Raw genomic sequence first — 21,662 nt, 5'->3', positions numbered from 1 at the left:
CTCCTCTAAACCCTTCACCATCTTCACGGCTCTCCTCTTATGGAGAGTGTTATGTAACAGCATTTTATTCCATCTCTGTAATGGAATAGAATATTACTTTTAAAATATTTTTGTTGTAAAAGTATACATTTTCTTTCTGATTTATCAAAAAAACCTCTCCAAAACCAAAAGAAAACATCTAGTAAGAGAATCGTTCTTGTCTTGGTTGTACTTTTGGTATGGTCTCCAGCTTCCTGCATGAGCAAACAGCCTTTGTCAAGGAACTATATTCTTTGCCTAGGTTGAATATCAGAAAGGCCAGATTTTAAAATCTAACTCTTTTCATCTGCCTCAGTCACACTTTTGGGTGTTTCTTTAATATCCTGTGGGGCTAAATTCCTCTGTTCTTAATCTGATTGAGACCAAGTGTCCACTGGTTTCTCAGCTGCTGTTACTGATATGTTTACTATACACGCAGACTTGGAACAGACCTTAGCATTATGCTTTCTCTTTCCAACACCTTTGAGTTACTCTAGTTGTTTGTTCAGTAAGCATTTGGTCAAAGGTGGTTTATTTCTAATTAGGAGAGAGGGTTCATCTTCTTCTCTCAATAATTTTGTTGTTGTCATTTATTGCTGTCCAGTCTTTTCTGTATTTTATTAATCACCACTGCATAAATCTTGCATTCCTTACTTCAGGTTGGTGGTACAAAGGTGATGACAGGCCCTGATCATGAACCTGTGGTTGTAAACGTTCTTCGTTTAGCAGAGTATAACGAAGGAGGGAAGGGTCAGCATTTCACAGAATCGCAGCACGTCTTTTCATGCAGCACAAAACTGGGTGATCTGCACAGAGCCTTAGCACCGTCAGGAGGAATCATCCTAAAGAATGGCTCAGGACCAGATAAAGAAGCCAAGAACTGGGAAGTTTTTCTTGAAGAAGATATGAAGGAAACAGTCAAAAGTGTTGGTCTGACGGATGGATGCTCAGTACTAATCTTAGACAGCCATGACCAGAGGTAACCATTTTGATCACAAGTATAATTAAACAAAAAATCAATTTTGGCAAAATCTGTTCAGTTAAAATTATGCTAGTGCTACATATATATGTATATATATATGTACATATATATATATATATATATTTTCTTTTAACTAATTGTCCCTTTGAGCTTTTTAATTCAATATAATGTAATCTTAAGCTTTGGAAAGCAGGTACTTGTCAACTATTAGATATTTCTTTGCTCTTGAAGTGCAGATGCAGTCACATCCTTTGACTTACACTTGTAAAGGGAAAAACCTAGCAAGAACAACCTGTGCCCAGTTTGCTGGCACATCTTTGGCATAATCTGAATTTCTGAGGTTTGAGTTGTGTGGTTCTCCAAGGGAACTGGTGGGGTGAGAGAACAGAGCAGTATCAGAAGGATATACAGCTGTGCTGAATCTCCCAGTTGAATCTGAAGTTGCCAGGGGCAAATTTCTGGTCTCATTTCACTTCCCAGTGTATAGCCCTGAGGTTAGGTTCCTGTTTTCAGAGACATGTAATTCTGACTTCCTAGTTGAAACAGTACTGAAAAATTGAGATTAAATCAAGCAGTGAGAGGGTTCTTCACCAAGAACTGTTTCTGTGGTTATATACAGTAGCAGAGACAGAGAAAATCTCAGATTTTGGTTATGACTAGGTATGCTTTTACCATATTTTTTTTCCAGAAGCCTTAAATCCAGCCTCAGAAAGTGGCTTAGACTCTGAAGTGCCTTCAGAAGCTCAAGTTCCATTGAAAGCCCGTTACAAAAACAGCCCAGAGATGGCTGGATGCTGCCTGTGGCCTCTGACTCTTACTCTGTCACATGCCATCACTATTAATGACCTAGGCATTATCGTTTTATCTGAGAGCTTTGGTATTTAGCAATCTAGCCCAGACAATGTGTAGTTTTCCTGTCTTTGACCATCTTTGCACTGCTCATTCTTACAGTTTCGTGAATGTGTCAAGTGGCAATTTGACTGCTTTTACATATGACATCAGCTGGCTGCAAGTTAAAAACTTCTGCAGAACGGAAGATGAAGAGAAACACGTTAAAATTACTGCCACTATTGAAACAGTAAGGATTCTGATTGTTCAGGGATATAACACAGCCTGCTTCCCTGAAAAGCTTGGCCAGTGCACTTGGGCCAATTAATGAGTGGATTTAACCTCAGGGCTGAAGTTTTTCTGTGATGCAAATAGGGTGCAACTTGGAGTTACCGTTACTGGAATACTTTCATTGCTGTGTAATAAGACTGTAATGCTGGTAACTTAAACCAGTATAGTCTACACTAGTGTGTCTTAGTGTGAAACAATTTCCTTTTTGGACCATCCTGTAAATGTATGTTTGGTGAGGCTATGTCAGTAAACAAAAGCTAAAAGAGGAGGAAGGTATTATTTCTTGCTTTCAACATAGGATAGGAAAAAATGCTGGTTTTCCCCAAGGGGTGGGCTTCTCTGGTACATTTTCTGCCTTTTAAATTATTTCCTGTTACAGAAAATATGAAGTGCTACTTAGTTTCGCTCACAAAATTACTATTTGTGAAATATTAGTCTTTTGATAAATCAAAAAATTAAATACCACTTTCTTTTCTTTGGAATACTGTTTTTAAGGAAAATTTCCACCAATGCGTTATGATATCAGTACGTTTGTTTATTATATATATTTGGTATTATAATGTTAAAGAAATGTTTTCTCAGCTGTGTATAGTCTTAACAGGAATAAGAACATAGCTAGGATGCATTTCAAGTGAAGGCTGCCTTTTGCGGACTGACATTTGAACAGCAGGTATGTTACTGGCATTCTGTATTAGAGGTGTTAATATCGCTTTCTTTTAGGTGATGTCAGATATCAAAATGAAAGCAATACGGGAGCTTCAGCTAGAGGAGGAACTAGGTAAGTGTTCAGCTGCTTTAGTTTTAGAGCTGATAATGTTAGAATTTACTGGCTGGCTTCCTGCTTTTTGCATCAGTCTATTCAAAACAGCAAATCCATTGCTGTTAGGAGTTTTTTGGGGAAGAAAGAGGGTGCAAAAGATTTAAAATTCATCTAATTTTGAATAAAAATATTATTTTTCCTAGCCTAAAAAAATAAATCTATGTAAATCTTGATTAAAATGCATTTTATCAAGCTCTTATTTTTCAGAAGTGTTTGAGTAGGAATAGTCATGTTGTCTTACTAAAGTGTTATACTAAGAATTGAGGAAGACTGCTTTTTTTTTTTAACCTTATTTATTTTTTTAAGACACTCCAGTTTTTTCTTTCTTTAAAGCTTTTGTTGATGCCTTTACCTTCTGAAGCACTCGGTCAGTTTTAGAGTATTTTACTGAGCTGGCTTCAAAGAGAAAGTAATCTTTTGCTGAAATGATAAAAACTAAGACTGTTCATGAAGTATCTAGGAATCTCTCTCCAATTGTACTTTTGATGTAATACCTCCAGAGGGAGGCCTCTAAGATAAACCTGTTGTTGTCATTAATTGTAAATATGTTATCTGTCTGGACTTCTGAGCCAAATTTCTTCTTATTTGAATTACTTAATACATCTATCTCTCTTTCCTGCCCTTTTTGTCACAGCAAACGACAGCTGTCTTAGACCTGTTAGTGGAAATGGGAAACTTCTTTCTCCAGGTAAATTTATTTATTTAATCAGCATTCTGTTAGAAGTTCAGTTGGGAGACTTTAAGCTTCCCTTTGTCCTCTCCTGGGAGAAGTACACATACATAACTACATTAATTTCCAGGCTTAACTGATGCAGTTGTGTGGGTTTTTTTTTTTCCCAGTTTTTCTGTTTATTAACAGTACGAATACAAAGGTAGAAGTTAAACTTAAATGTTCAGCTAAGTTTTATTACTTGCATCCCTAATGAGTAAAACCGATTAGCCTACCTGCCGTTGTTTATTGACCACTGGCCATGTGCTTCAGGACTGTGGGAATTAATGAAGTTCTGTGTCCCATACTTACTTTATAAATTGAAAAATCTCTAAATAGTCTGTTTTGAATCATATTTAATACATTACAGAGCAGCTTTCTAGATGTTCCAGGAAGCAGAGTCATTGTTCCATGTGTTTCTAACTTCTGTTTCCTGAAACAAAATGGACTAAATGTATTTGTTAGAGTATTGATGTGCAAGGTTGGATTTCAGAACAGGTTGAGCAGCAAACTTGAGTCCTGTGGTGGTGGAAGAAGCACTGTTAGGTTCCTGTTTACTATGAGAAGGCAACTTGGGTCTGTGATGTAGGAAGCACACTGAATAACGTGTGGATTTCTGCTTCCATAAGAATGGAGGAACATGTTAATGACATAGCCTGCTCTTTGATTTATACGAGCATGCGATACCACCTGACACTATATAACTGTGCTCCTGATGGCCAATGTTCAGCAGAAAAGGACCCCCAGCTTTGCTTTTGCCATTGTTGAGGCAGTGGTGAGGAACTGAGTGGATCTGCTTTGTGCTTGCTGGGAAACATTTTCTGTGTCTTTGCTATTTTGCTAATATACTGCATTAGTAAAACACAGCCAGGAAGGCAAGGAGAGATTAATTCCCCTCCGTTCAGCACTTGTCAGACAACATCTGGAGTAGTGTGTCCATTTTGGGGGCTCCCCCGCATGAGAAAGAAGCCCTTACAAACTAGAGTCAGTCCAGAGGAGAGCACCTAGGATGGTTTGGGAGTTGGAACATATGAAAGAGGAGGGAAGCTGGGTTTTTCCCAGCCTGAAGAGCAAGAGGCTTGGTGGGAGGAGGGGTAATTGCCATCTTTAACTCCTTAACATGGACCTATAGAGAAGGCAGAGCCAGATTCTTCTCAGAGGAGCACATGGAAAGGATCAGAGGCAGCAGACACAAGTTTCAGCAAGGCAGATTCCAGCTGGTATGGTGGGGAGGAAAGGGAATTAATGTTGGGGATGGTCAAACAATAGACAAGGAGCCCTGCGGGGCTGGGAGATATCCATCCCTGGAGGTATTCAGAGCTTGACTGGAAAAAGCCCAGAGTGAACAGATCTGACTTCAGAGCCGCTGCTGCTTGGAGGAGGAGTTTGGACCAGACAGCCTACAAAGATCCCTTCCAACCTAAATTCTTCTGTCACCCCATATACAAGGGGTGGTAGGGAGGAACCTTTATATAAATGTTGCTGTGCTCTCATCATAGGAAGCTTACAGATCTGATGTCAACACTGTGGAAGTGAAGTTCTCTACGTGTCACTGAACGTTTTTATCTTACTCTAAAGAGCAGCATAATAGAATGGATATTTTCAGGAAGCAGCAGCTTATGATGTTCTCCTTGGTTTTGTCCTCCCTGAAGTGCCTGAGGATTATACTGTCAAGGAAGCAGAACTGAAAATGGGAAGCTTGCTAGGGCTGTGTCATGGGAAAGCTCCAACTTCCACTCAGGTATGGTAGTGCTGTGACTGAAGAGAGTCTCATGCTGCTTTTATGCTTTGTTTACATTTCCCAATATTTCATGTAGTCCTCTTTTTACTCTTGTAATGGTTGTAAACGGCATGGAAAAAAATGCTCAGTGACACTGAGAATCATACATATGAGCATGAAGGCTCACACCATTTATCTCAGTTGCAGAAGGCCAAGAGCAGTGGCCTGGTCATGAACATGACCAGTTAATATAGCTCACTTGACTAATGGTAAATCGCTTCTCATTCGTCTGTTTGTGGTTGTCCAACTTCTGTGCTCTAATGTGCATATACTTTTGTAAAGAGTGTACAGTAAGAAACAGGGGATATTGCTCTTGATATCTACAAGTTGTAAATATGCAAGAGAAAAAATAGTTGTATATTTCTAAAGATCAGAGTGCTAGTAGGTTTTATCTCTCATTTGCAGCAGACATATACAGATGGTTAATGAAGCTTTACTGATGGCCATACTCAGTTGCCTGTGCTTCTCTGTTTGTCCTGCATGGATTGTTTGCTTTAGCCCAAAGGAGTTTCAGTGCTGTTTGACTGATGGCAGGCTTGCAATAGCTGGTATATGTGTGCATTAGGGGGTGTTATTTTACAGTATTTCCATACTTAAATATGTATTCTGATAGCTTATACTTGCCTTTTTAGCTCTTCTTATATTTTATTGTTGGGAGTGACCAAAACACAAGCCCTGAGATGGAGATAGTTGTGGAAGAGAGTGCCTCTGTCAAAGAGGTAAGCCTAGCTACTTTTAAAAGCTTTTGTCATGCCAGGGTCAGGTCTGCTGCTCCTGGAGAACTTTGCCTTATACCCGTACGTCACGTCAGGTCACCAGGAGACACCGAAGCAAAGGAAGTGTTTCAGCTCCAAAAGGCCAGCAGGGAAGAATGCCTTGGTCTTCACCAAGTAGTAAAGATCTTGCTTTTTCCCAAGGATGAACATAGTCCAACTGCTTCATGCCTGGCTAGCCACTCCTTTTACACATAGCAGTCCTCAGAATGATACACAATCATGGCAAAGCCTGCCACAGTTCTCCTGTAGTTCATTAGACTCTGAATGCACAGAACTGGAGTGAGAGGAGTTAGGAGGAACTGTGCACAGACCGAAGGAAGCAGTTCTCGGTACTGCCAATCCAGACTTCTGGCACAGAGTGCCAATGTCCACAAGTAGTGGCTGAAAAGTGCTGAGTTTGCAGGTTTAGTTTCTAAAAGGTGCATTTTCAAACTCTGGGACAGAATTTGTTCAAGTAAAGCAACAAACTGACAGCACAGATATTTTTGTTGTTGTTGTTTTGGGTTTTTTTTAAGTTTGTAAAAGCTGACTCACCTGATACAGTAAATTTCTTGCCTGAAAAATCTCATACTTGAAAGGTTTAATACATAGTTCATGTACACCATGTCTCTGTAATTATATTGCTTCTAGGAATTGATGAGGAATCAGTTACTCAGTTTTTATGTTAGAAAATTCTAGTGTAGATTTGCTGAAAACTTTATTTCCCAACTTATGTATTGAGACAAGTCTCACTGTATGTTTCTTTTTTCAGTGTCTAAATTTAATGCTGGAAAAATCTGGATTATCAGGTTAGTTGTATTTATATTGTTATTTAATGATTTTTTTAAAGGGGTTTCCAGATTTCTAAGGCAGCTCTTTCTACCCTAAAACTTAGAAGTCATAAGTTTGTTACAATGATCTATGTGTCATTGTAAAGGGAGGAGGAGAGAGGAAAGAATTATAAACTTGCAGTCTTGCTCTGATAAAAGCTGGCTGTGCAGTTGCTCTTCAAAATCAGTTTCAAGCTCTCTATTTAATCAAAATATGGCAAAATCCACAGTTCCTAGACTATTTGCCTGGATGCAGGTGGACGTGTTCGGCTGTTTTGACAAGATTTGCTACCATAGTGGGAATCAATGCATGAGATGAACTGTAAAAAATAATTTTTGGTCACTTTGCAAAAACAAGTTATTCAAAATGAGATCATAGTTTGGCCATTATTTGGGGAATCTGAGTGGTAGCGGTTCTTGTTCCTAAGCTTTTATGTGAGGATTAAGTAAGAGATATAGACAACACTAGCATCATACGTGAATCTCCTGGCTGAACATCTCTTTCCCTTGATGGGGAGGAAGGAGGAAAAGAGACTTGGAGTGGCATCGTTTTCCAGCTTTTGTTCTAAACATCCATTGAATACTGAATTTGTGTTACAGTGGAGTGATGGGCTGGAAATTCAGCCACGCTCCAAAAACCATAAAAGTTCACCTGAAACACATTACTGTCAGAATATACATTGTGTAGTCCAAATGAAAACTAAATATTGTGCTCTTGTGTACATGTACGTATGAGTTGAAGTAGTTAATAATGTCTTGAAAATATAAACTTAACCTTTTTTATTTCCCTATAGTGTAGGTTTACTGCCAAGCAACAATGGTTCTGTTTTTATTGCTTTATTTTATATTACCATTCTTGAAAAATTGAATTTGGCCTTGTGTAGAGATTTGTGATCTGACTGCTCTCATTCAAAGAAATGTTAGACTTCAGTGGATTTTGATGTTGTTGTTTAAAAAGGCTGCAAAGTATTTCCCCTCCCCCCAATTTATCGACAAGATTCCTTCTGGGCTTGTTTTTTTTTTTATTATGAAAGTCAAATTTTGTACCTTGCAAAGAATAAAGTGCATTTTCGTCAGTTATTTTTCTCAAATAAATGTCAATAACAATAACTTTGGTCAAAGTTCAATTGGATTTGTTCTTTCTGTTCCTAGTGTGCTTTATATATAGGTGCTAAATCTAAAGTATTGTAGTTTCTGGAATACGCCTTTTTTTTTTTTTTTTTTTTTGTCCAGTGTGAGTGAAGTCTCCTGGTAGACAGTTGGGGAGGGGAAGTTGGATTTTTCCTTTAAAGTATAGTTTTCATTTTAAGGAGCCTGTCATTGATTCAAATGGTATATTGACATGGGAATTTCATCATCAATTCACACCCAGTGTTTGCAGACATTTTTTCCCTTCTCAACATTTTAATTTTCTTTCCTCTGCAGTGCTTTTCTTCCCCCCGCCCCCCCCCCCCCCCCCCCCAAGTGTCGTCAAACCAATTCCAAGGGAAATTATTTAGGTAGGTGAGGAAGAGACATTTACAAAAATAAGAGAAGACCATTTCCAGACGAACAAAGTGTTTCTAGGGTCTGGGGAAGGACACGAAGGTGGTACTTCATTCAGTTTGTCAGAGTTGTGTTTGAAAAACAAACAAACACAAAACAAGCAAATGAACCCCTTAACACTTATTAAGAATTTTGTAATGCTTTTTCAAAACAGCGTTTTTGGCTAATTAGTTTTTCATATGTATGTTTTTGTCTTTTGGTAGGGGACAACTGGCATTTGAGAAGGATTGACTGGTGCTATGAAGCAGGGGAAGCATTAAGTCAGGAAGTAAGAGGATCCTATTTTTTACTTGAATCGTGCGGTAGTTTGTTTACTCCATTTTTCTGTAGAGACTTTCCCTGAAGAGAGCTGCATTAAAGCAGATGTGTGGTGGTTTTGTGTGTGCTACATGAGTACACACACTGTTTTATTTTCACAGGGCCTTCTGAAGACAGTGTTGGGATACCTGTGGTTAAAATGCAAATCTTGTGCACCTGCCTCTTATTTTCAGGGACTAGGATTTAAGCCATATCCACACAGTTTTTTCTAAAGTCTAGGTTTTCCGTGCATTAAAGATCACAGAATAGTTGGGGTTGGAACGGACCTCTGGAGATCTAGTCCAACCCCGCTGCTAAAGCAGGTTCACCTAGAGCAGGTTGCACAGGATCGTGTCCAGGCGGGTCTTGAGTATCTCCAGAGAAGGAGATTCTACAGCCTCTCTGGGCGGCCTGTTCCAGTGCTCTGTCACCCTCAAAGTAAAGTTTTTCCTCGTATTCAGGTGGAACTTCCTGTGTTTCAGTTTGTGCCCATTGCTCCTTCTCCTGTCACTGGGCACCACTGAGAACAGCCTGGCCCCATCTGCCTGACACCCGCCCTTAAGGTATTTGTAAGATTCCTTGTCAGTCTCCTCTTCTCCAGGCTAAACAGACCCAGCTCTCTCAGCCTTTCCTCATCAGAGAGATGCTCCAGGCCCCTAATCGTCTTCACAGCCCTCCGCTGGCCTCTCTCCAGTAGTTCCTTGTCTGTCTTGAACTGGGGAGCCCAGAACCGGACACAGTAGTCCAGATGTGGCCTCACCAGGGCAGAGTAGAGGGCGAGGATAACCTCCCTCGGCCTGCTGGCCACACTCTTCTATCTAAGGATACGTCTGTCAAGAAGCATGAGGTGTCAGTTGGTCAGCTGTGGAGGTGCTCAGGAAGTCCATAGCTCAAGAGGATGCTCTGGAAGGACTCCTGCAGAGCAGACTCCTGTAGGTGCAATACTTGTGTGCTGCTGCAAAGGTGTCTCCAAGCGGTGGGTGTTAAATGGATATTTCTGTGCTCTGGTGGAAAGCAAAACACCTTGGACCTGTGCATGGCTTAAAAAACCACCAGCATATACTTTAGGAAACAAAGCACAAGAACTTGTAGACTTAGAAGGGTACTGTGCTTTCTCTTCCTACAGAATGCCACTCTGAAGGAACTTAATGTTTGCAGAGGAGATACTTTGGTTATAACTGAAGGAAAGCTTCCACCAAAGGTAAAACGAGAGAGATTGTGTTCTTTAGTCAGTTGACAGTGTCTGGAGACTTGAATATGATAGTCCTTTCTTTTTTTCCCCTCTTGCTTATTTTAAAAATACTTCCATTGGAAAAATTCTGGTTGGCAAGAATGAATAATGCTTTTTGTAGCTTTACAGCCTTTTACATTTAAATCAACGTTTCTCATATTCTTAGTCTGTCTGTATTTATTCTTCTTTCAACTTCTGTAGTAGAAGGCTTGCCCATCGCAGCTTCTTTGCCTAGAAGTGTGTTGAGGTTAACAGATCCGGAGGAAATCAGTATTTCTGGAATGCCAGGTTCTTGCAAAGGCTCAACTCTCATACTACTGCTTCCTCACACAATCATAAAAATAGGGGAACTTAAGTGTTTGCCTTCAGATTTGTACTCCTCATCCCATGCCTGGGGTTCCCTGGATGAGATGGTAGCAACAGTGTTCCAGGAGGGTCAGGGGTCCTCAGTGACCCCCCTACCTACCTGGTAGGTGCACATAGTGCAGGCCCCCCATGCCTGACAGTGGTTGAGAAGGGGGCAAAGAATTCGGACATCCTGCAGGCGCAGTTGCCCTGTGCATGGTCTCCCAGCACACCCTAAAAGAATTGCTGATTGCTAAGTGTTGCATGGGCCCTTCCTCCACATCCCCTGGCCCTGCCCCTGGAGTGTGGAGAGGTGCCATCTCTTCTGCACTGAGCCCTGAGGGAGAGGGGAGGAGAGGGCCTGGCATCCTTGGGGCTGCGGTGCTGGTGTGATGCAAGGAGCCTGTCAGAGGGATTCTTTGCAAGTGAATATCTTCAAAAATAACATCAGTCAGGTCCTAGGACAAACTTGAACTGTTGCACATTGCCAAGAGATATCTTCTAGGGATGGTTGCAGGGGGGGTTATGGGAGGTCACTGATACTGATTATTGCTGTAGGCATGTTATAGGACTGGTTACAGTCCTAATCTAGTTTTACAGCTGTGGTATGCCTGTCTCCCTTTCCATCAACCCCTTCCTTCTGAACTTGTGTTTTCACATAGATTGTGCTTTCGTGAGTCTCATGCTGAAGCTTTTCTGCAGAGACGTAGTGTTACAAGATTCCCAGTTTATCCAGCAGATATTGGACTTCTTCCCAAATTGTCTTAAAGCATCTGATATTTACCCCCTATATGGATTACATAGAACTCTAGTCCCTATAAAAGTAGGAAGTGAGAGTTGATGATATGTGATCTTAGATGAATGCCAGTGCCTTTCCAAAAGCTCAGATTTGAACCAGTCTTTTCCTTCTTCCTGAGATGACGGTGAAATTGTTCATTTGTCTACACTGGAACACATGAGCTACTCAGTACTTTCTGTTCACTTTGCAGGGTTTCCTGAAAATACCCATCTGGTGGTTCAAGTCTTCAAGTCATATGAAACGTGGAGAGAATGCACAAGACCAAGTGAATGGGATGACCTGCAGGATGGATGCTTTGCAGGTGTCTCCTGCAGGAGGTGAGCTTGATCAGGTTTTGAAAGGAATCATATGGCCTGATTGTGATTGCACTGAGGGCTTTGAGTCAAAACCAGAATTTTAATCCAAAACCTTAAAATCCTTCTGAAACCTATGAGTGACTGTAAAAGTTTCAGCAAGTTTATAGTGAAAGGGGCCACTTCGGAGACAGATGCACTTTTTTACAAGGCCACAAATGCCGAGTGGTACTGTTCTGATGTTCCTTAGCTATATTTGGTCGAGGGTAAGACTTCCACTAAATTTTGAAGCAGGGGCTCTTTACTTGTCAGTAAATAAAATGGCTTCTCCATACCTGAAGGCAGTGGCAGTATTGTAAAGCATCTATTCAATGAGCATACAGGTGATTGGCTTCAAATGCCAGACTCCTAATATCTTATTTAATTAACTTTAGGCTATGTTTCATTTTGAGAAGCTTTAAAAGGAGCGATCAGTAAATCTTACATAGAATAAAAGACATTACATACAGTATTTTAACCTGCGTTTGTTCTTCTAAAGGTCAAATCCAAATCAAAAACCAGCTAGGGTAGGAAAATCAAGTGAGGGTTGAGAAGGAAGAAGACAACGAAGTGGGGACAACTGTGAATTGGAAAATGGGAAACAAACTGATTTTGCTTGCTACAGGAAAAATATTCTTCCTTCGCTACTGGGTTGTGTTGCAGAGCAGGACCCCTCTCCTTTTAGAAGGTTTATTTGCATTTTTCTCCTTTTCTCTCAAACTTTTTCTGAGTTTTACTTTCTCCCCTGATGATTTCAGTAGCATAGGTAAGAGCAGATTTAACTTTCCTCACAACATACCCTACATTTCAGAGTCATAATCAATAACTTATACTGTTTACCAATGTGAGTAACTGGTCTTAGTTTTAAAATTTGCAATATAGGATCAGTTTGAACTATTCCTGTTTGGCAACTAACAGAATGTATTGTATCAACTGTATATTATGTTTCTTTAATTGTCCTTCAAAAAAAATTGAGGTCGGGTCCCTTCTCTAAGTGAAATCTCACCGTGAAGTGACTGTTACCTCTTAGGATGATAAACAAAGTCATGTTGACTCTTCTGTTGTTTCTTTCTTCCTCTCCCCTTTTCCTCCCCATCTAAAGATTCACCAGAATACATCCACACAGACATGGATCTTTCTTATGCTGGCAGTATAGAAATAGCAGGAGAAGCTTCTTTGGAAGATCTGAAGATGCAGGTTAGATGTTCTTATGTATTGGAAATGTACAGCAACACTGTGATTAACTGAGCTCTATTAATACCTATTTTTTATTTCCTTTTCCCTTGTCTCCAGTATGTTCTGATATGGCATTTGCTTATATGCCATGTTCAGTGGTAAGTACCAAGAGGCAGTTGGAGCATGTAGCTCAGAGACTTCCTTAGTATGTCCCCTGCAGTTGCCATTCTACCTGTCATGTGTCCTGACCTGCAAAAGCCTTGTTGCACTTCATCTGGACCTTTGGCTTGCAGCCCTATCTTTATTTCACAATGTAAAAATTCTTCATGAGAAGCACACACATACAAGCACTTCCTAAAAAGCCACTTTCCATTTCCACATTGTTCCTGTATTAGTTTTCTGCGTCCTTTTTTTTTTTTTTTTTTTTTTTTTTTTTGTATGTTGAATCTAATGAATAAAGAATTGCTTTTGATGCACAGACGGTCATGTTTGTCATTCAGGAAAGTATAGCTTAGTTTCTTTGGCCAGAAACTAAGGTGCCTTTTTATGCTTTTTTTAACCATAAAAGTATGCCTTTAATACACTAAAAAAACCTGAACCCAAACAAACAAACAAACAAAAAAACCCCCAACAAAACAAAACAACAAAAGCCTAACCAAAAAAACCCCACAACCCCAAAACCACAAAGACATAAACCAATCCTATCATAAGGCTCTGTATTGTTTAGCCAGTTGATTGTTCTACTTAAAATGCGTGGGGAAGGATATCTCATCTGATTCTGATCCATACCAACACTTACTCTTTTGGGTCCGACTTCCGTTTCAGTCTCTGGCAAACTACTGCTATGAAAAACTGACCATTTGCATCTTGTGAACAAGGAGAAATGTCTTAGCATGGAAAGAGTATTGTGTCCTTGAAAAGGGATTAAAGAAGCTTGCTCAGCACTTGGCTAGAGATTGGGGTAATGATTCTGTCAGCCTCATTCCCTCCCAGTTACACAATTTTTGGTTAAAAAAAGAAATTCAGTATTTTTGAGAAATGTTGGGAGGGAGTGAAGTCCAACTTGCTTTGAGGTTGAAAAGCGAATATGTTGATCATAGCCACTACCTGTAAGTCACAAGCAACAGCTGGTGTGGAATAAATCTAAATACCTTGCCCTATTTCTGATTGCTTCTGTATTGCGCTGAGAATTAATCAAGTGGTTTTCTTTTTTTCCAAGGAGACTGGCTGCTAAAATTATTGAAGAAATGTTTCTTTTTTTCAGGCTATGACCTTACCATGCTGCCAGGAGCAGATTGTCCCACTGCCCTCATTTCTCAGAGCATGGACAGTGGACAGTAAGCGTCCAGGCAAGCTTTTACGAAACAACAAGCAGCAACTCAAGTAGGTTTCTTGTTGAATGTGCAAGTAGCATTGCAACAGAGTGACTGTTGACTGGGTTGTGGGATGGATTGGTGGAGAAATAAATCAGCTCAGTCAAACACAAACAGAAAGCTCATTTCTGGTTACTTCAGTTTTTTGCTGAGCATGTTTTTTAACTCGAGAGCTGTGGAAGGGAGAGGTGTGAGCATAAGTAGATCATACCATGCTTGTTCTGCTAAGCTTTATTTTAGGTGTTTTTAAGTGCAATTTTTGTCCTTTTCTGAGTTTTTCATTTTTATTCCGATAGCCTCTTGCTTTGGTTTTCCAGATAAGCACAGGTCTGCTTGACTAGAACTGTGATTTTTCTACTCAGGATCTTAGAATATATGCCTGGAAATGTGTATAATCTTTGTTTTGTTTTCAGTGACTATAAGCTGGGTGCCAGAGTGGAAATCTGCATTGAACCTTTGCAAAAAGAAGAGCATTTGGGGTAAGATCTCAAGATACTTATTTCTTACAGCAGTGCATTTGAGATAAGACTTAATTGAGCAGCTTTTAGCTTAAACTGTCCATCAGGATTACAGATGTCAGTATGTGAGAATATTTTGGAGTTTATTTTTTGTTTTCTCAAACAAAAATGAGGGAGGGCAGGAGGGGAGTGAAAACTGGGAATTCTGGATGGGAATTCTGAAAGCATGACTCACAAGAATGGTCTATTTTCTCTGATGACAGCCCCCATGAACTGCTGCTTCGAGTCCAGATGGGCATACCAGGGAAGAGGGACTACTATGACTCCACAGATTTGGTGTGGGATATCTCCAAAGAATGCACAACCTGGGCACTGAGACAACGAGTGGCTTCTCACTATTGTCTTCCTGTAGATAAAATTGAAATAGCCAAATACTTCCCTGAAAAATTTGAGTGGCTGCCATTATCGAGCTGGGTAAGATCTGGAATGACAGAATCCAACAGTTGTTTGAGAGAAGTATGTGTTGGTTTGCGCTGCTGCTCTTGAGCATACGTATTTAAGCAGATTTCTGAAATCTGCCATGTACGAATCTTCTGCTTTTATTTTATTCAGACACAGCAAATTTCAAAGAGGAAACGGAAGAAAAAACAGGAGAGTTTACAGTCAGCGCCTTATCACCTGAAAGATGGAGATATTATTGGGGTGAAGGTAAATTAGCTTGGCTTTAATTGTTGCACCAGGATTAGGTTCAGGCACTATCCCCTTTGCAGTATCTTAATTTCTTCCCAGTTTTCCTGCATCCCGCTACATCTCTATGAAAGTATTGGTATGTGAATCTGGACAGTATGTTGTGTGGATAGAAAATTTGTTGCTACTGGTGTTTTTTCTTCTTTTTCTCCTGTTCTTTATCAGCCTGATGGAAGTTTCATGCTTTTCCCCTTCTGTTTCAGTACTGGCACTAGAGGGCAATACCTTAGAGGATCTTGTGCAGCTCTCAGCCAGTGCAAGCAGTTTCTGCTCTGTGCTTAAACACTATCCAGAAGAAACCGGATTTTTTTTCTTGCCCTCGTTTTATTGACTGGGTTTTTTTTTTTTCCAACTCAGAGTAAAATCCAAGAGCAGTGCCCTTTGAAAATCATATTGTAAATTTAAACCCATTACAGTTTCCAAAAAATTATTATAGATCTATTTCATTATTTAAAAAAGAATTACACAGCAGCCTATTGAGCTCTGAATTAGCAATAAGGCTTATTTAGGAGACCTCTGAAAGAACATACTCGCTGTATGGTTTTAAAGCAGTACGTGAAAAGACTATGGAGAGAAATCTCTGAATAAGGCAAATTCACTGTTAAATACAAAAACTAAACAGAGTCGTCTAAAAAATTTTTTTGCCTTTTTGAATCTTTGACAGTTAGTTAACTTGAAGTTAATTGCTGTAAAACTAGTTAGAGGAAATGCCTGAAAATTAATTGTGTAAACTGAGCAACATGTGGGAAACAATTTGAGCTTATTTTCATCTACGAAATCCTTTTTCACAACAGAATCTTCTCCTTGATGATACTAAGGACTTCAGCACAGTGAGAGATGACGTTGGAAAAGAGAAACAAAGGCAGCTTGCATTAGAAAAAAAGAAAAGGTATTGAGTATTTACACTTATTTTTCTTTAAAATATGCAAACTGTTCTTTGCTGCTTCTTGGACTAGCTTGATACCTGGATAATTTTTGGGGACAGTGCAAGCTGGGTGCTCTTAGAGCACACAATTCCAGTAGTCCTGAAGGAAGTGCTCAGGTAATTCAAACTCCTGGCTGTCAGTGCCATGTTCCTACACCGAGCCTCAGTTTTTCCTCCTGTAACACACCACAACAGTTGTCACTGCCTCTGGAGATGAAAAATTAACTCCTTGGCTGCACTGGCCCTACACAGGTTGTAAGTGTGAGCTTGCAATGTCATTCTTACAACTAAGTGGAAATCAGGTTCCAGTCCAGGCTTATGCTGCTGTTGGTGCTAAGGCTCAACGCTAATGCTAGGCATCTTACTTTTTTTTTTTTTTTTTTGTAATAGTCGGCAAGCCGAACGCTCACAGGACCATGTTTTCTCTGAGGAGAAGCTGAATATTAAGCACCGTAAACCAGAAGTGGCTCTTTCTATCAACGTGGGCGTCTTCAGATAGTACCAGGAGATGAGTTGCTGAGCAGACCATACTACCGATGTACTCAATTGGAATGGAGTACCTCAGCTGGACCAGCAAGAGGGTCTTTCCCAAAGTGTCTTCAAGAATCACCGAGACAAACTGGATATAGGATTCAGGATAACTCTGGTTTTCTTCTAATCTCTCTTGGGGAAGTGCTTTAGCATCCCTTTATCAATGTGGTGCTTATTCTCAGGCTAGGTAAATGCACTTTATCCATGAGAAAACTGATTAATATATTGTATAACCTTTTGGTGACTGTTTTGTAATCACCCTAAATGCTTGCTTTTTTTTTTTTTTTTTTTTGGTTAGATGCTGATGTCTTGCACCATCACTACAGAGTTTGCTGGGTTTTTAATGCAGTCATAATCATCTCTCTTTAGAATTTTTTTTCCATCTCTGATCACTGAAGTTACTAGTGATACCAGAATTTGCTTTGGTCTCATTATATATAAACCGAAGTCTGTAGTAGCCCGAGTCAGATTTCAGGAATGAAGGAAATGTGGAAATTTCTGGACAAAGTGTACTAAATTGGCTCAAAAAAGAGCAAGTTCAGAATCAGTCAGGCTCTCAAACCTGAAGACCTTTTGTGATATGGAACAACAGTGCGGTAACCTTAAATTTTAAAGTTGCTAGGGCTTCTTTGTTGTCCATAAGCTTCATTAACAAACAAAACAGATAGAAAAAATTGGCAGATCTGATAGTTGGTCTTAAGTGGGTTTTATTGTACTCAGGAAAAAGGCTTATATTTATTTTCAGTACTCTTATTCAGAGGACTTTCCCTCATTTCTTATCTTTTCAGTTGTTCTAATATTCCTTGTTGCATTTGAGAACAAGAAAAAGTTTCTCTTGGTGTCACACAGCTGACTTACAGCCTCTGTAACAGAAGGGGATGTATGCGGCTGACTACCAGCTGAACTCAGTATCAAAGGTTCTTAAGTAAAATGTTTACTAAATGCTTGTGAGATTGGATCTCAAGGTTGAGAACGCGTGTAACTAGCTGATGAGAGACCGTATTTTTCTTACCCCTGAGGCTGGGAATCAGGGTTTACCAGAAGCTGACGTTTCAGCATCTTTATTGAAACTTTTCTAATGCTTACAGTACTGAAACTGTTTCCCTCACTGTATGTGACTATTGGTAACTTAATTTTCTGTCAGGTTCAGAATTTTCTTTGAGCACAGCTAGTACTGACAAATTAACCCAAACTCTTAACAGAGTTAATTGTTCATAATCAAGTTCTAAACGTGTTTTGAATGATAAGGTGAAAATGGAACAGTGGAAGATAACGCACAAGCATTTCTGTGCAGCAGTCAGGTGCTGGTGGCATCTAACGTGTTTGCCTTTTACGGCTGGGAACCTGTGCAAATGGATTGCCATATCGAGTGATGTCTGCTATCAAACGTGCTGCAGAGCCTTGTCGAACTGCACAAATGTCCAGAAACCTGTTCTGAAATGAGCAAAGCGATTGCTCAAAAATAACTTTCAAACATAGCCTGAAGTATCCTTAATTAAAACTGCGATAATGAGAGGACAAAATACAAGTCACTTTTGGGGGCTACTGTGAATGTTTAACCTGTTTCGTTTATGTGTAGAAGATATTGTAGAAGATGATGCCAGCACAGCAGACTACTAAAATTTTGGCTAATGTGAGAAGATCTCTCATTTACCTTTTATAGGTTAACAATATCCTGGTATTTCAGACAGCTTCAAGACAAAAACTGACACTCTCAGCTATCATCAAAAAAACAAAAAGCCAAAAGCACCTCGAAGCCTATAATTAGTGTTTATTTCTTTGCATATCTGTAAAATTCAGCAGGTGCTTCTGTGATTTCTTGGGCCGACTCATTCAAGAAGGAGATATTTTAATTTCCTTACTGTTTTGGTTGTAGGTAGGCTTTACTTGAATCTTGAAATCCTAGTTTTATGGATAGATTTTCTGACTGAGGTGAAGGCAGCCAGTTGCTTTCCCCATCTTGTTTTGTGTCGCCTTCTTCCATATCAACAAGTATTCTTGCAAGCCAGAAATGATCACAAATGCTGATTATCAAGGTAAGCAAGAAAGGTTTGTGTTTGCAGATTGTTCCATCGCATTGCACTTACTTTGCTGTCACTTTAATTCCTCCAGTTCCATGCTAGACGGCTGTACTGAGCTCAGCATTCCCACCTACTTTGAATAACTCTAGTCTCTTCTTGAAAACACAAAGTTTGGAGAAATTTAAATATGGATTACGAGTACTAACGTGGGGGATTTTAGTATGTGCCTTTGTTCAAGTGTAATGTAGCAGCGCCTGCACTGAACCAATCTTGGATTATTTCTAATGTTGGCTCAAAATGCATATTTTTTCCTTAAAACTATTGTGCATCGTTCCACAAGGAGAGAGTTCATTAAAAACAGGGGTGGGGAGAGGGAACACCTTTTTAAAATGGAGTCTTTGTGATTCCAGAGTTTATGACGGTTATATTCCAAAGCCTGGAGAAGCTTTCATCTTTATTTTTCAAGTGTTCTTCACAAAATAAAAAGTCATTTCTATATGTCTGTTTGATTTGTCTTTGTATGCGTCACTGATACATTTATAGGGAATGGCACAAATTGGTTTCTAACATTGGATGGCACAACCTTCATTAAGCTTTCATCTCGGAATCTCTTCCTGCGACAGCATTCCGATCTCTGTGCGAGGAGTTTCCCCAAGCCAGCTGGGGCTGCACTGTGCAGAGACCTGGGTTCCGTTGGAGCGCTGGGATTTTGATGCAAGTTAAAGTGATTTTTAGCTTGTGTTCTTCCTCTCTTTCAGAAAGCGTGGTCTAGTATTAACTGTCCATTATTTCAACTCCATATTTTGAGCACAAATGTGTTAATCTGGTCTATTTTTGAGGGAACTAGCATAAATCATCTAGAGGATGTGGCACTGCATAAAGTAAGAAACAGGGATTGCTAAGGAATGGTTATCTTTTGTATCTGCTCCTGGTGCAGTCCTTGTAAAGGAGCAAGCGTTCAGCTGTGGGAATCTTCTTCTGAGAAAATTGTATGTTTTCTTTTTCTTTTCCTCATAACTCATTCCAGTTTGCAGAAGTGACTACGGAGCAAGAGGAAGCAGCCCGTTTAAAAAGCTAAGTTGTCCTTGCTCAATTTCATTCTTCCTCAGCGGCCACTGAACAGAGCCATCGGGTGCTGAAGGGTGTTGCAGGTTCAAACCCCAAGAAGGAAGAGCGATGGCGCAGGGCGATGTAACCAGGAGAGGTGAGCGATGGCGCAGAGGCCGCGGGCTGTGCTCGGAAGAAGCTCCCTGGTTCTGGGACTTGCTGGCTGCTTTGGCCGTTTCCCTGAAGCTGAAGGCGTTGGGGTGCCAGGGGTGCCCTCTAGCGTGGTTAGAGGCAGTTTGGGGATTTTGCCAACACTTCAGCTCAACTTGCCTCTAATTGAGGAGTTAATCTTCAGCCCTTGCTGTACCCAAGGCCACCACATCTGGAGGAAACAATACCAAGCTGAGTTTCAAGCGAGCTCAGAGAGACCAAGAGCTGTGAGTTCCCAGCCCTGGAGTCAGTGGCTGGAAAGCTAACAACTAAACTTGTTTTTCTGTTTTCTGACTGGCCCTTGGTCAGCGCACCTCCGTGTGCAGATAAATGCAAAGGACATGATAATGACACAGCTCTTTCCATGAATCTTTGTTACGGCTGGGCAGTGGAGGCCCATCAGCTGTGTTTATTGAATGGAGTTTGCAAGTCCTGCTGCTTCTGCTGCTGTTTGATCTAGGCATTCGTGCCTTGTAAGAGCATCAATCTTCTTGCTAGTTTGTGGGTATCAGCTTCGTGGTTAACAAATCTATAAATTCCCGCACTACAAAGCTTTCCCATAAACTTTAACTGCAGCCCAAACAGATTTCGATTCTGGTGGTTGTATTCAGATGGTGATCAGTAGGGCCTAAACACCGGCTTTTGCTAGAATGTAGAAGAAACCTATTTAGAAAAAAGGAAACAAAACTGGCCTTAGGCCGTTGTGCTTGCTTCGTTGCTGACAGGTTTTACTGGAGGTAAGTAACTGTTACTGGTTCCATGGATTAACTGTGTTTAATTTCCTGCGTGCGTTTACTCTGCGGTAGCATCCGAGCCCTGGGCAGGCGTTGCTCGCTGGGCCCTGAGGTGCCTCCTGCCCCTCTGCGGCCACCCTCGGGCAGGTACCCGCCAGGGCGCTCCCCTCCGACCGCCCCGGGTCCTGTGGCAGTACTCAGCCCATCACCATCCTGTCTGAACTGCCCCTGCCTCTGCTCTGCGCTCGTACCAGCCCTCCTGTCTCTGCCAGGTAACCCCAGGGTTGCTCTTCTCCCCCGTGACTGATCCTTCTCTTTATTTGCCCTTTTATTTGCCTTGTCTGCAACTTCTCCCAGAGGCTCGATCTGCCGCAGGTCTTCTCATCAAATTCCTCTTTAATTCCCTTTTTCCTAGTGATCACAGGGAATCGCTGATCACTTCGGAACAGACACAGTCTTCTGTGTTTCATGCAGAAGCTGGCGAGGCCGCTGTGTAATTCTGCTGCCGTACCCACCTCTGGCTGCCATGGCTGGCCAGAGCCGCATTTTGACTGTCAGCCCCTGCCAGCAGCCCGTGCTTATGGAACAGCTCCCAGGGACTGCTGTGAATTACACCTGTGTTCTTAATGCCTAAAGCAGTTTAACCCTCCTGCCACCCACCAGCCCTTTTGCTCATAAGCAGATTGATTTTCATATCATAGACTCGGCATGCGTGGCTGGTGGCTCAGTGATCTTGGTCAATGGCCAGGTTGTGATAAAAGGGACTTGCTCAGTTCTGCAGAGTATAAATTTTTTTATTGTGGCTGTGCACATAAAATAATGTGGAGAACGAGGAAAGGGAATTTGGAAAGGAAATGGGCCAATCCTCTATTTTTGTT

General features: G+C 40.7%; 1 protein-coding gene across 15 annotated transcripts in view; it reads left to right on the top strand.

Annotated features, from left to right (window-relative positions):
- Positions 1-19,252, top strand: part of USP40 (ubiquitin specific peptidase 40) — a 39,828-nt gene extending 20,576 nt beyond the window's left edge. For 8 of the 15 annotated variants that reach the window (XM_082311625.1, XM_082311619.1, XM_082311622.1 and 5 more), the window contains 18 exons: positions 678-997; positions 1,952-2,078; positions 2,840-2,897; positions 3,574-3,627; positions 5,301-5,389; positions 6,061-6,147; positions 6,956-6,992; positions 8,762-8,826; positions 9,982-10,056; positions 11,421-11,547; positions 12,665-12,759; positions 14,003-14,121; positions 14,525-14,590; positions 14,833-15,085; positions 15,182-15,277; positions 16,111-16,205; positions 16,632-16,959; positions 17,071-19,252. In XM_082311625.1, coding sequence (XP_082167751.1) covers positions 678-997; positions 1,952-2,078; positions 2,840-2,897; positions 3,574-3,627; positions 5,301-5,389; positions 6,061-6,147; positions 6,956-6,992; positions 8,762-8,826; positions 9,982-10,056; positions 11,421-11,547; positions 12,665-12,759; positions 14,003-14,121; positions 14,525-14,590; positions 14,833-15,085; positions 15,182-15,277; positions 16,111-16,205; positions 16,632-16,740 — 1,872 coding nt within the window. In that variant the 3' untranslated portion in view covers positions 16,741-16,959; positions 17,071-19,252. The other 7 variants (XM_082311628.1, XM_082311629.1, XM_082311623.1 and 4 more) reach the window with 7 other exon arrangements.
- Positions 19,253-21,662: the final 2,410 nt, after the last annotated feature.

The sequence above is a fragment of the Platalea leucorodia genome (genome assembly GCF_965183815.1).
Source record: "Platalea leucorodia genome assembly, chromosome: 5".
NCBI classification, from domain to species: domain Eukaryota; kingdom Metazoa; phylum Chordata; class Aves; order Pelecaniformes; family Threskiornithidae; genus Platalea; species Platalea leucorodia.
Note: the sequence above shows the minus strand (reverse complement) of the source record. Positions and strands in the feature narration are given on the sequence as shown.